Source organism: Pleurodeles waltl, chromosome 10 (genome assembly GCF_031143425.1).
Source record: "Pleurodeles waltl isolate 20211129_DDA chromosome 10, aPleWal1.hap1.20221129, whole genome shotgun sequence".
NCBI lineage: Eukaryota > Metazoa > Chordata > Amphibia > Caudata > Salamandridae > Pleurodeles > Pleurodeles waltl.
In genome coordinates, this window is record NC_090449.1 from 1,075,820,573 (window position 1) to 1,075,836,101 (window position 15,529).

The 15,529-nt window shown below is 45.0% G+C and overlaps 1 protein-coding gene across 1 annotated transcript in view; it reads right to left on the minus strand.

The window, feature by feature from the left end:
• The window catches only part of LOC138262262 (trimethyllysine dioxygenase, mitochondrial-like), a 304,888-nt gene that overhangs the window by 3,546 nt on the left and 285,813 nt on the right, over nucleotides 1–15,529 (minus strand). The window contains exon 7 of the mRNA XM_069212135.1: nucleotides 6,640–6,778. Within this exon, the coding sequence (XP_069068236.1) occupies nucleotides 6,640–6,778 (139 nt within the window). The remainder of the gene's footprint in view (nucleotides 1–6,639; nucleotides 6,779–15,529) is intronic.

Sequence of the window (15,529 nt, forward strand, 5' to 3'; positions counted from 1 at the left end):
GTCAGAGCAGGTGCTCTTAGTGCACTCTTCCATGTGTGGCAGTGAAATGTGTGATGATTTTACAAAGGCATTCATGGACAGGTTAGGGCTATTGAAGAATTACCAACATCACATTAAGTTGAAGTCTAAAGCCAAGCCAATAAAACACAAAGTCAGACCCATTCCTCATCTCCTTCACAATCCCCTAAAAGTAAAAGAGGAACTAGGCAGATTACTGAAGTCAGGAGTTAAAGAACCAATAGAAAAAGAATCCCTTTGCCGATCCCAGCGACCTCAAATATTACAGACCGATCTCCATGCTCCTCTATCCAGCAGCCAAAGTACTTGAGAACGCCATCAATAAACAGCTCACTGGATACCTGGAACAAAACCACCTCACAATCGGGATTCCAGGCCAACCACAGCACTGGAACCACACTGATCGCTGCCACTGATGACATCAGAGCCCGTCTCGACCAAGGAGAAACGGCAGCCCTAATCCTCCTAGACGCTCTGCTGCATTCAGTACACCCTCCCACCATGCCCTCCTCAACAGACTCCAAAATCGGTATTCAGCAAAACGCCCTCAAGTGGATCACCTCCTTCCTCCCATGCCACACACGTAGCATCCACCTTCCTCCTTTCACATCTGCAACCAAGAACATCACCTGCGGGGTACCCCAATGATCATCCCTCAGCCCCACCCTGTTTAACATCTACATTCCCCCATCATAAATATTATCAGATCCCACAGACTTAACATAATCTACTACACCAACAACAGTCAACTGATCCTCTCACTCACCTAGGACCCCTTCAATGCCAAAACCAACTTCTGCAATGCCATTACCAATGTAGCAATTAAGATGAGAGGCAGCTGGTTCAAACTAAACTCCGACAAAACCGAAGTCCTGATCTTCGTGAAGAACACCTCTGCATGGGACCATAGCTGGTGGCCAGCAGAACTCGGATCAACACCCGCCCCATCAGACCACGCATGCAACCTCAGCATCATCCTCAGCAGCCAACTGTCCATGAAATGATAAGTAAACCTAGCTGTCTCCTCCTGCTTCTACACCCTCTGCATGCTCCGTCAAATTGTCAGATGGATCCCAACCAAAATCAACACCAAAAACACCATCACACACACCCTTGTTATCAGCCGCTTCAACTATGGCAAAGCTCTCTACACTGGAGTTTCCAACCAGTTACTCAAAAGAATCCACACCATACAGACCACCGCAGCCAGACTCATCCTGAACCTCCCCAAGCATACCAGCATCACCCACACCTCAGAAACCTTCACTGGCTCCCGATCCTGAAGAGATGCCTGTTCAAGACCTTCACGCTTGTGTACAAAGCTCTACACAATGATGGGCTGCCCTACATCCACCGACTAAGCTTCCATGATCCCGCAAGACATCTGTTCCTTTGCACACACCCACGCATCCATCACAGCCTCAGCGGAGGCCACTCCTTCTCCTACATTGCAGCTAAGTCCTGAAACAACCTGCCCCTCCACCTCTGAACAGCACCCTCCCGGTTGATTTCAAAATGAGACTCAAGATATGACTCTTTGATGGAGACATGGCACCCTCAGAGCTCAAACACCCTTAGGGCAGAAAGTGCTGTGCTTTACAAATGAAATGATTGATTGATGATGACATTTACTTCTGAATTAATTTCTGTGCTAGTTTTGATTTCTTTAATGCAATCAGCTCTGTCTCTATACTTACATCGATGCCTGCTGCTTGTTTGAGTTCAGGGTCTTTAGCCAGAGGTTTTTCTTGCAAACATGGATTATTGGTGCACCTGACCAACTGATCACGTATAAGGGAATCCATGAGTAATCCAAACTCACAGGTGTTGGAAAGGCTTGGAAACGCAGCAATATACACATTCATCTTTTCATTTTTGCCTTTTACCCCCCAAAAATTTGAGTCTCTCTTGAACTACATTTGTTTTCTTTCCGAAATGCTCTTGTAATCTAGTAAACATAATACGATACACATCCAAATGTGAGTCAACATCACCCTGTACTAACGTTTCTGTTACATTTTCATGTTTTCCTCCCTTCAACCCCTAGACTGTGCAGTAGAATGTACTGTTTTAGTAAAGGTTTAGATTTTTCACCTCCAATAGCTATGAGATAGGACGTACATAATTCATTCCATTGTTTCCAAGGAAGATTAGGTTCACGTCTTGCTGCTGCCATGTTAAGTGCACATGTTAAAAGCTAAGAAGGATACCGAGAAACCAGTTACACAAATTTAATGTAGTAATGGGAGAATGTGATATATATCACAACAATAGATTACATTTCTGCAACTGTTTCAAAATTACTTCCAGTGCAACTCATTGTATTTCAGCTGTGTGTAGAGATAAGTAGAATTTTAACTTAACAGTTGAAAAGAGTAAGGGAGATAACTTGTAATGAGCTTTGTTAACGTAATATCAATATAATTTGACATCCCTTTACAAAACTGTTACCACCTCTACTAATAATCAATATTGCAGAATTAAGTCAATATCTAACACAGAGCAGTATAAATTTCTGTTATGTTCCTACAGAGGTTATTAGTAGAGTCTACTGTAAGGTAACCCTAACAAGATAATATGGTACAGTTCGAGTGTAGACCGACTCGTGGGTTCACACACCTGTAGGTTCCTTGAACATAAGTTTTCTTTTACTCAAGACCAATTTGGTGGCTACATGTAGGGCAAAGTTTCCTACTTAGGTAGAGCCCCACACAAAGAACTTCTTTGCTGTATCTATCGACTTCCACGCAGAAGTTAATGCTTCCAAAGTGAACAAAGTCTCTAATTCTCCTAGAGGTGTCTCCGCATGGATCGGAGGTGGAGGTTCATCGGCTCAGCTAGTGGGAGTCTCGGCCTCACCAAAAGAACAGAGTTGCCTCAAACCCCACCCTGTCAGGGGTGAAGCTTGGTCAGTAAGTTTGGGGGGTGTGAGCTTCAACTTTTCAAACAATTAAGCTGGCATATAATGTTTAAATGTATTATAGACAAGCAGTGTGCATGAGAGGGGCCTAAAGGGTAGTGAAAAGAAAGAGGAATGCGAATTAGTAGGAATAATAAAGGAGAAAACACAATATTTGCGTGCATTTTTGTATAGGTGTATGTTAAAATTCCAGGTGATATCCAACTGACAACTCACAATACCCTAAAGAAAGCATATGTACCCAACTATTTATCAGAAATTACATTTATTAGGGGGTGTAACACCCCAATCAATCCGCTGAAGCTACGCCATTGTCCCTTTGGGCGTGGCCACAAGAATGCTTTACTGGTTCCAGTCAGCTTTCAAGCTAAACTCTGCCCAGAGAGTTGAGTAGCGTACCCCAGACTCTGCATGGGGCGTAACCACATCGATCGCCTAGCAGCTCCAACCTCCTCCATGTATGACAAACAGCATTGAAACTCAACACAGAGACCTCCTTTTTATTGTCACAGGTCCACAGGGCCAGTGCACAGAAATCACCAAGATTCTTCATCATGTGTGCAGTGCACATTCCCTTCCTGAAATGATCCACAGCAGCACTACTCCAAGGGCTTGAAGCAGCAGTAGGCAGAATATGAAGTTGTGTATGAGTCACGTCAGCTGACCAGCATGTATTCCTGGTGAAATGGTAGCCACAATCTTCGACTGAAGCAGTACTTGGGGGTGATGGTTACTCTGGTCCCATAAGGCAGTAATCGTTGCAAGTTGTTGTAATGGATCTCCTCAGACAAGTCAAATATCTAAGCAGCTATATTAACCATCACATTTCAGTCATAGATAAAAAGTTGGTAACTCGCAGTGAAGGGACAGGAAGATTCTATGTCTACAGCTGTGTGGGGGGGGGGGGATAGAAAGGGCGATGCCAAACCGGGAGTGGGAAACAGGTTACAACTAACAGCTATAAGAATTTAAGAGCTGGCAAATTGTCAGCCATTGGTGTCATCCTCACACATTCCAAGGCTCATTTCTTGCTCCAAACAAGGTTTGGAATGGGGTTCACCTCACAAATTCTGTCAATGAATGATTGAAATCCTTAGACCCACACAATATCCACATGAACAGGAGGTTGTTCAGAAGATGAGCGTCCCCAAATGTAACTTCCGTTCTCTCTCCTGACGTTTCATCCTAGCAGTTGGTCCACATCTCAGTGATTCACAGCAGTTCACATGTTTAAAGGTATCAATGCTCAGACCTATGTCATCCCCAACAATAATAACTTATTTTCATTGTCAAAAGTTATTGCAGCCTTTTTGCAGCACCTTTCTGCCTCTTATAAAGTTGCCAAGGTCCTTGGAAGACCAGGAGTCAAAGTTTCATATTCTAAGATGTATGGGTGGGAGAAGCCTAGCTGGCAGGTTTTCAGAGTCCATATGTATGACATTTTCTCTCTGTTTTCAGTCTGTTTATGCGTGATATTTGATTGACTTATGCTTCACACCTTAAATGAGGCACTTTTGTCAATTTAATGACCGCATCTCGCAAAATATGGGGCCCCCTGCAGAATTTGAAAAGAGGTCCCTGAGTCTCCCATAACTTACAGATATTCACTGGCTATGGTTGGTATGGAGCCCCTCTGAAGGGCTTTGGTGGGATCATCAAGGGTTGGGGGACCTGCCCCACAGGGGCCCATGTTACGCCCCTGAATGAACATAATGTGTATAGATGTACTAGAAAGGCTCACAATGTTTTTACTCAAGAATGCAGGGGGCAGGGCCATAAGCACAATAGTTGTAGATCAGAGGCTTCTTTAGAAACAAGTTTATCCTCCTCATTAGACATGTAGAGTGAACTCTTTCCACCGCAAGTAGTTGAAATACTTGGCTGCTGCAACTGCCACAATATTATGGCCCTCATTACAACTTCGATGGTCTTTAACACAGACCGCCGAAGCCGCGGGTGCCAGAAGACCGCCAGTTCTGGTGGTCTTCCGACTGCTATATTACGAGTACTGAAGGATTTCCACCACAATTTGTGTGGAAATCCTTCAGCAGTCGTGCTGTCGGTTGGTGGTGCAGAGGCGCTTTCACCAGCATCACCGCCACGCCAAAAGGATTCCGCCCCCGTATTATGAGCAGTAATATGGCATTGCAGTGTCCTGGTGACGGGGTGCTGCCGGCAGTGGAAGCGCCAGGTCCCATTCCCTGCCAGACGACCTCCTCACTGGACAAGGTAAGTCGATCGTCCGACAGGGGAGGGGGGTAGGAGGATGGGGGGTGTTGTGTGTGAGTTGGTGTATGTCTGCGTGTGTGAATCTAAGTGTGTATGCACGTGTGTATGCTTGTTTGAATGCATGTGTGTATGATTGTTGAAGTAAGGGCGTGTTAGAATGTTTCTGAATGTGAGTATGGACGTGTGTGAGTGAATGTGTGTATGGATGCGTGTGAGTGAATGCATGTATGGATGCGTGTGAGTGAATCCTTGTATGTAAGTGTTGGTGAATGAGTGTATGCGGGGTACATGTGTGTGCGTGTATGCGGGAGGGGGATGCTGTTCTGGAAGGGGGTTTAGGGGGTGCTGTTCTGGAAGGGCGAGGGGATGCTGTTCAGGAAGAGGGGGGTGGGGCAGGGGCATGCTGTACTGGAAGGGGTGGCGGGAGAAGGAAATTCTGGTATGGAATGGGGGTGGGGGTATTGGGATTGGAGGGGGTTTGGGGGAGTCATCTGCTGGTGACAGGAAAGAAATTTCCTGTCACCGGTAGCCTTTCCGCCAGGGCTTTCCATGGCGGTGCTACCGCCGCGGAAACCTTGGTGAAAAGCCAACTCGTGATACCGTCGGTGGTCTTCAGTGGACTGCAGGGTCAGAGATGCTGATCTCCGGCCCGGCTGTCTAACCACCCTGGCAGTACAGGTGGGGATGTGTCGGGTTTGCAGAGGCCAACCCGCTACACTCATAGTGTGGCAGTCTTCACTGCAGGCCCGTTGGCGGGGAGGCCGCCACCATGGCCATGGCAGTCTTCGGACCGCCAGGGTCATAATGAGGGCCATAGTCATGAAGCTTTGCAATGGTGGTGAAATTGCGTCCTGCATAGCTGCTAAAGGTTAACTCCCACCTTTCATCATATGTGATGCATCCAGCCAGTACTGAGGTTTGATATTCTAGAGTGCTTTGAAAAGTGTGCACTGGCAGCACCTAAGGTTTCACCCCTTTCACTCAGAGACTTAGATATCTTTTTGTTTTACTCTAACACAGATGAGACTAGGGATTTAAGAGTTACAGAACATGTCAGTCACTGAGGGGACCATGGAGCACACCTCCTGAGTGCCATGGCAAATAACGAGACATCAAAGTTTGCAAAGTGTTGTGCCAGGTGCAGCCAGAGCCAAGAGAGATGAAGTAGGGGTGTGCTGGGTGTTTTTCTGATCTTACCATTCCTGCATTCAATTTCACAAAGAACGTGTTCGAGGGTGGGGGTACACTGGGAAATTCTACTGATCTTACCATTTCTTGGTTCAGGTTTACAAAGAGCTTGGGCAAGGGTGGGGGTGTTGTCCTGATCTTACCGTTCCTAGTTTCAGTTGTACCAACACCCTGTTAGTAGGAAGTATATTGGGATGCTGCCCTGATTTTACCTTTACTAGGTTCAGTTTTACAAAGAGGTTGGTCGAGGATAGGGGAACATTGGGGTGCTGTCCTGTTCTTACCATTCCTGGGTTCAATTTCAGAAATAGCTGGTTCTCGGGTCTCCTGATCTCGGTGGTGAAGCTCCGGTGAGCTCGGTACCAGCGATGGACCACATCATAAGGCACCGAACTAATGGAACAGCGGTCAAAGTTGTTGTACCTGTGAAGAGAAAAAAGAAATCAAGGCAATGAGCCAGAGAGTGAGGACTATGCAAGTTTACCTATTAACCTTTAAGTGTGAGGAGGTTGCTCTGTCTCACTAAGCCAAGACACTCAAGCACTGTACTCCCTGTCCTAGTGGACTGTGAACAGGAGACATGTTCTTACTATATGAGCGTCTGCTGGTGGCACTCCTCAGTCAGCAGCTTACACCTGCACATCATATGCACATCACCAAGCATGTGCGACTTGACCAAAGAGATGCTTTCCTCATCAGAGCAAAAATGAGGACTGACCAGCTGGTGATACTATGTAACACCCTTTCAAGACTCTGTTATGGATCAGGAGGGGTGCCTCTGCATGGGTGCCTTCACCACATAATCAGATTTACCATTTGTGAAGGTCATTAAAAGTCAACCAGCCAGTCCCTCTCCTTCCTGGCCACAGTTCTCTGCTCCTTGTCGGCTTCTGATGCTGTCCCTCGAGCCCCAGTCCTCAGTTCAGTCCACAAGCTTGTGTCTGCCTATTGGTCTGAACCCTTAGCTCTCTGCTCGCCCTTATCACCTCATACTTGGCCCTCGAGCCCTCTTCTCAGCTACTGCACTCCTTACATCCCTCATGATACAAAGGAATTAATCAAATGAAGATTTATAATACAATTTGGTGTAATCTAGATTCAGTTAAGTGGGTTTGCAGTAAGTGTCTGGCGTGGCATGTACTTTGTTTTCAATTTATGTACTACATCCACTATCCTATGCCAATCGTTTGCAACTCTGGTTCCATGATTTGCTGGTATTATGTCTCAATGTATTCTCAATATATGATGCAGTTTCCCCTTTTGTTTGTATTTAGAGTTATTTATATTATATGTCCTATTTTTCATACCAGCAATACAAAATACATTAAAAAAATGATGCCCTTCAGCCTGAGTACTCAGCCCTTTGTTCTCCTAGGCCCCTCATGTCTGTCCGTGGAGTCACTGTCCTCAGCTCTTTACTCGCCATGTGCTCTCATGTCTTTCTTGGACCCCCTTTCCTCAGCTGTTTGTCTACCCTGGCCCCCTTTTATCTACCCCTTGGCTGGAGTCCCTAGCTCTCTGCTCTCCCTGAGCCCCTCATGTCTGCCTCTGGAACATCTGTTTGCTCCCCCAGCCCCTTTTATCTGTCCCTTAGCCTGAATCCTCAACTCTCTGCTCTGCCTAGGCCCTTCATGCCTGACCCTCAGCCTCTTTCCTCAGTACTTTGATTTCTCTGAGCTCCTCCTGCCTGAAACTCACACATAACACACCTTCTCCCTCAAGTAAACATAAAAGGCAACCAAAAGGTTCAAACACCCAATGTGTGTGTATATATATATATATATATATATATATCTCAAACACTTCTCTCCCGGGAGAGAAGTGTTTGGTATAATACGCGGTGGTGCGCGTATCAGGAACAGCACCGTTGACGTTCAGGTGCCGAAAGGAAACGCCGCGGTCAAAGTGTTTTATATATATATATATATATATATATATATATATATATATATATATATATATATATATATATACATATACATATATATTAAAAAAAATACAATTATTACAAGGTTATTTAAAGGTCTACCTCATAAGCTTAACTTAAGATAAAACATATTCATTGACATATTTAGGTTCCGGCCCATGGAGATTGAGGGTGGAGCAAGATGGTGGCCACATAGTTGACGGTCATTAGGCCCCGCCCACCCCAGATGCCAGTAGCAAGCAGAGCAGTGGGCTGATGGCCGAGAAGACACAATGCTGCGATAAGCGTGCTGCCCCCCCCCTCCTTGTTCTCCAATTTGATGTGCGGATTGGAGTCCGGAGCGCATCCTTCCCGCGGAGAAGAAAGGTGCAGGGCTGTTTCTTTTTTTTGCGAGAGAGTACAGAGAGCGCAGAGAAATCTGCAAGAAGGTATGGCGCTCTAGGAAGAACAGATAAAGGATTAAATAAGACCCGGCGGGGGGGGCTCAATGCTGACTACGCCCAACTTTAAGTTTGGCCCGGTTGGATATGCACGGTGGGACTCACTGCGGACAGCCTTTAGGTTGCTGTATAGTGCTCTCAGACTGTTTGTGAGGAGCATGGAATTTCTGTCAGGGATGCTCAGTAAACTTTCTGCCGGGCTTTCTGGTGCCCCAAAAGCAAATTTGGCACCAAAAGCCATCCAAAATCTCGGTGATAAAGGGGAGGGGGCCGGACAGCACATATGGGGAAAGACAATGGGGATCTAGCCCCCGCAGGCAGACGTCCTACTTCAGGTGCGGTTAAATCGAGCAGAAGAAACACAGCTGGAGTTGTTAAGGTGGAAGGATAAACTACAGCCTGCTATTACGTGTTTTCTGACTGGTGGGATGCAAGAGAGTGGCTCCGAGCACACTGAGTGCCCTCCAGCAGACATCCAATCGGCACTAAAAGGAAACTACATGTTAATCAGTGGGGAGAGTACACAATCTGAAGGAGCTAAGGAAATATCTCATGGGAGCAATTCTCCTCCGACTATGTTGCAAGGTGCCGACGGGGGCCCGTTGGACACTCTGGGCAATGGTGATGAGCAAAAGGTGTTGAATGCGAAGGAAGTTAAAGCACCCATTAGTAAAAGTATGCAACCACAACTGGTGGAGTTTAAAGGCAGTACACAGGATGTTCAAGATGGAGTTGATACTCTCACTGTGGTGTGCTCGGGGGACAAAATGGGGGACAGACACGCGGTCAAAAATCTTGAGGTGGGAGCCAAGAAGATGGGAATGCTACAGAAAGTTCCGGATTGGTCTAAGGACGGTGGGCATAAATTCTGTTAATTAAATGAGGATTCTGATGCTACCAGCAGCGGCTGTAATCAGAGTGAAACAGGAGGTAGCATATCCTCTGAGTCGGGGAGCGCATCATCAACCGCTGAGTCCACTGTGCGACAACAACGGCAACAAGCCAAGTGTTTAAAAATACAGACTGGTCCCAGTAGCGGAACTGAGCTTTTAGCTCAGAGTAGCAAGACACTTGAATGGGACTACTCAGGAACTAAATTGATGGGAATTGTGAAGGTACCTATCCCTGACGCCCAACCAAATGCTGATGGGAGTGCAGGCTGTCCGGATCTTAGTACATGCACCACTAGTACAGATTCAGAAATGTTACAGTCAATATACAACTCGATTAAGGAGCTGCAAACAGAGACAGTGGTGGAGAGCTGTTGGGCTCGGATCACCACAAAGCGCCTGCAAGGAACTGTGTGCAAGGTCGCGAAGTCTTGCAAAGAAATTGAAAAAAAGTTAAACACAATGGAGGAAAGAACGATGGCGGTGGAGGCGGACGTTGAGGCCCTAAGAGAACAGTGTGAATCGCATGGTGGACAACTGAATGATGTTATATGGAAACTGGAAGACCAGGAGGATTGGCAGAGGAGAAATAACTGACGCTTTTTAGGCATAGAAGAAGGGGTAGAGGGCAACAATACTAGGGCATATATGACTAAGACCCTGTGAGATGCTTTCCTGGAGCTTACCAACTGGGACTGGGAGATTGAGATCCAAAGGGCCCATAGATTTCCAAGAGTTTGGCGGGAGGGTGGTCACAAAGCTGAATCTAAATATCCTAGAGCCATATTGTTTTTTTTTGGTAATTATTTGTTAAGACAGGCCATATTCGATAAAGCCCACCCAGATGCCCTGCTTCAGCAGCTGATTAAACCATTTCAGGATATGGGAGGGGAGGCCTACTTGCTGCCCCCCGCTCGCTTAAAGACAGTGGTTAATGGGAAAGTCAAACTGTTTACCTCAGAGGTTCAGGCAAAAGAGTACCTGATGGGGCTTAAAGTTCTATAAGAGCAAGAGTTGAGGTCTTAGCCTTCTAGTGGTAATGTTCGTAAAGAATGTAGGGGTATCTAAGGAAGCAGAAGCCAGGCAGTTCGGGGGGGCTCGCGGCCCACACCTGTGTGGCACCAACATTCAGGCCAGTGATGGTCTGATTGCTCCTGGGGTGGGGGAAGATGGGTTGGGGGAGGGCTGTTTCAGCGAGGCTTGAGGGAGGGAGGGGGTAGGAGGAAGGCCAAGAGGAGGGAAGGGGGGCAGATGGGGGGCGGGTGTGAGGGGTGTGAGGGAGGTAGGGGTAGGGTTGGTGGGGGAGCAGGGTGCAGTGGGGGGGAAATAATGAAAATTGAATACCCAAGAGAATGCACCCAAAGGTATAATTGTCGAATACAATTTGACTCAGTGCTTGGAGCACTGAGTATGAAGATGGAATTAAAGCATAAGAGGTGGAGATATAAGAACAGTTGTAAGAATAGAGAGTTTATAACTTAAAAATGGTGATATGGTGGTGCGAAACCAACTTGAGGTATATATATGGCGGTATTCCCGATAGCATCTATAAATATATGTGGTTTAAACAATCCCCGTAAGAGGAGAAAAATAACAGGCGATCTGCAAATGTTAAAAGCGGACATTTATTGTCTGCAAGAAACTCATATAGAAAACTGATAAAGCTAGGCTGGAGGCTCTAGGCTTGCGGTTGCGGTTGCTATGGTGTACTGAGCAAAAGACTAAAACAAAGGGAGTTGCTATCCTGGCAAGTAACACCAAATGTATAGTTACCCAGAGGAAGGTGGATCAGTTTGGAAGATGGGTGGTAATAGAATGTTTGTTGGGTAAAGTAAGGTTTACGCTATGTTCATTGTATGGCTCGGTGGATGACGATCCGTCATTATTTGATTTTATTTCAGCAGAATTAGCAGATTTGAATTTTGATGGGTCATGGGATGGACTGCAGAATTTAAGTGATGTTAGGAATAAAAGCTACTCAGGATGCAAACCTAGAGTTTATCAGGCCCTTAAGAACTTGCAAAGAGAAGTTGGATTGGTAAATGTATGGCCAGCACTGAAATGGCCAAACCCGGGATATACATAGTTTTCAGCTCCCCACAGGAAGTTTGCATGGTTAGATTACTTTCTTATTTTATTTGTATTCCTAGAGGGGTTGTAAATAAAGATATACCCCCGATTCATGGCAGATCACAACCCTCTACTTCTGGAGGTTAAGATAGAGGATGGGCAGAGACCTAGGAAGTGTTGGACGTTTGAGAGAGCTCTGCTGAACAACCCTTTGTATATACAGCATATGAGTATACGGCTGAAGAAATTTTGGGAATTCAATATGGGGACAGCTTCAGTTGAGATAGTATGGGATACATTAAAAGCTGTGATAAGGGGGGAAACACTTGGCTTTAGTGTTAGACGGCAGAAACAGGCAGCAGTCCAGACTCAGGAACTAATGGGAAAGCTGCATGCAGCAGAAGAGCAACTCTTTAGAGCGGTCGAGTATGGCATGGGCATTGAGTATGCTTTACATCAGATAGCTATAGCCAAAATGTTAATAAATAAGTGCTTAGTGGAAAGGGTTGCGGAAAAATACCTGGCAAGGCGGATGGAGTGTTACGAATTTAGTGAGAAAGTGGGGCATATTTTAGCAGTGCTGGCCCGTCAAATGGCCTCTATTGGCTCAGTCTTGAAGGTTCAGAATAAGGCTGGGGCAATAGTTATAGGTTGAGACGCAATCAGGGAAGCCTTTCGGGAGTACTATGAAGAACTATATAGAGCCTCCCCTACTGGTATGGAACAGTCCGATGGTAGGTGGGTGAGCGAGATTATGGGTGGTAGGATTATCTCAGAGGAGCAAGCAGCACTAGGACATGAGGTTACAATGGATGAGTTGGAGGACGCGCTCTGAGGGCTCCCAAATGAGAAGGCTGCAGGTACAGATGGTATTCTTCTTGAATTATATAAATATTTTAAGAACATGCTTTCACCAGTGTTTTTGAAGGTATTAATTCAAGTGCAGCAAGGGGGTAATCCTCCACCGTCTTGGGGCACCGCTAATATAGTAGTGTTCTTAAAGAATGCAAAGACCTGCTCAGCTTAAGCTCGTACCACCCAATTACCCTTATAAATAGTGATGCGAAGAATTTACTCTAAAATACTCGCAACTCGCTTGTCCTCCTGTATTGGCAAATTGGTAACTCAGAATCAGCATGGGTTTGTCCCTGGGAGGGAGACAACCGATCATATCAGAAGAGTTCTAGCTTTATTTGATGCCACACATGTGGCAGAGGAGCCCATGGCTATGGTTCCGCTGGACGCTGAGAAAGCATTCGACAGAGCTAACTGGGAATATCTGTGGGAAACTTTTCGGGTATATGGTCTAGGGGACAGATTTATCACAGCTGTTAAGGCACTGTATAAACATCCAAGTGCTAGAATACAAATGTGTGGTGACTACTCAAATGATCTCAGGATTGAGCGTGGTACGCGGCAAGGATGCCTGTGCTCGCCTTTATTATTCGCATTATATTTGGATCGTTTCCTGCGATATTTAGAAAAGAATACGATTATTCAACCGGTGATCCGCAATGGGTGGGGTACTAAAAGTTTGGCTTACACGGATGATGTTGCACTTATTACCGCCAACTCAGATTTGGCCCTCAAGGAAATTGAAAAGGCTGCAGAAAGCTTTTGGATAGTGTCTGGCTGTTCACTCAATAAAGATAAGACCCAAAGAGTATTAAACGAGTATTGCAAGTCAATAGATACACGAAGGATCGACCATGCAGTTTATTTAGGGATCGATATTAGACCGCAAGTAGAGCAAATAGTCCGGTATAATCTTACACCAATTGTCAAGAGAGCTAGACATAATTTTGGTAGATGGAACAATTTACAAATGACAATTATGGGGCGGTGTAACATGATAAAGATGATGTTTCTCCCTAAGGTTTTATACTTATTTCGGGCCATCCCACTAGAGTTTGAGAAATCTTGGTTTAATATGTTGGATCAACTAATAATTATGTTTATTTGGTCATATGGCAAGATTAGGAGGGCTAGTAAATATGTGACACTGTCCAGGGAGAAGGGAGGCTGGTCTCTTCCAACTTTTAAGTTATACCAGATGGCAGCCGCACTACAGTATATGCATCCCTTGTTTAATATTAGCGGTCCGGTGAGGGGTGAAGGGTATGTCCTGAATACTTATGAATTATTAATTGGTCCTGCTGCTAATGGGGCATTGCTGGCATTTTTGGAACCCAGCTACTATAAGAAGGTTCAGTTCAAAGTCCTAAATGCCTCTTTTAGATGCTGGGACCCTTTGCGGAAGAGAATAGGTCTTGGCAGATATAATTACTATACTCTGATTGCGAATAACACTTTGCTCCCTGAGATATTTAGAGATAATTATATGGTGAGCTGGAACCGACAGAGGATACAAAGATTAGGAGATTTTTTGTAGGATCCACAATCGCTACATTTGAGAATCTACGTGAGAACTTTGGTTTGCCTCAAAGGGGATTTTTTAAATACCTACATGTAAGGGATTTTATTCATAGGAAAACTGGGGGGGGGGGGGTGGTAGGATTTGCAAAGTGTTCTTTGCTGGAGATGATGATAACTAGCGACAAGATTACTATAAGGTCAGTCTATGCCAGATTGAATGATGAATTACCAGAAGATTTGGCGAAGCATAGCAAGAAGTGGGGCGTCAAACGTAATGTGAAAGAATCTGATTTTTTTTAATCCCTTGGGTTAGGGTGTAGTACCCTGATCTCCTCGTCCCTCCAGGCACAGCATTATAAAACAATCTTTGATCTGTATTTTACTCCGGGGAAGATAATAAAGTGGGGTAGGGCAGAGGGAATACACTGCCCAAGATGTCAGCTACATGGAGCTGATTTAATACACATGTTTGCTACATGCACAAAGTTGTCGACTCTGAGGAAGAAGGTTGAGCAGTTTCTTAAAGATGTCGCTAGTCAAGATGTTGAACTAACCCCCGGAGTTGTAATACTTGAGGTATTGGATTTAATTGAGCCACGTGTTTCTAAGTTTCCAACACTGGCTAGATCTCCTCCTTTCGATATATCAGCTGGAGCATGCATTGTATGAGCGGAAAGGGAGGGAAGGGAGACGAAAGGGACAAGCCACGTGGGGAGTATTGGGTAGATGGTTAGCTAATTGATAATGTAATGGCAGAGGTGATGTAGATCTGGATGAACGTTCTTCTGTATATTGTAATATGAATGTTGGAAATGATGAATTTGTATTTGTGCTTGTATTCTCTTGAGCAAATAAATAAAACATAAATAAAATAAAAAAAGACATATTTAGGTTCCACATCTTTACTTAAACTTCTATTTGTTCCTATCAAATCTATTTCTACTTTTTACCAGAGTGAGTCAGGTCATTTTACTGGGGACAAAGGCATATTATGAGTGCAGCATAAGTTTACAGCCACCCTGAATCTATCACAACAAACTACAAGTGTCTCTACTTCCACATCCATCCCTGGCCATCAGTAATATAAACACAATGTTTTTTTTCGATCCAGTTAAACTGACACGAACATGATGGGCAAAGTTGTACCTGTCTGTTTCTCAACCTCATCGATAAATTGAGCAGGTTCCCAAGCAAAATCAGATCACCCTCAATGATTAATTAACCCTCGACCTTGTGAAACAATTTGACTTCCTCACATGCATAATATTTTTTTGTTCATCCTTGTCTTATGTATTTCTGAGTAAAATGTGACAAACATCCTCATTTCCCATCTCTTCCCATTCTTTCTGAGAAACAATCCCTTTTGCATATACCACACCATCAAACTCACTCCAAACTCAAATTCTTCAGCTGGATCACCATCAAAAACTTGAGTAGTAGAACAGGTTGAAAGAAAGTCTTCCCTCCTGGG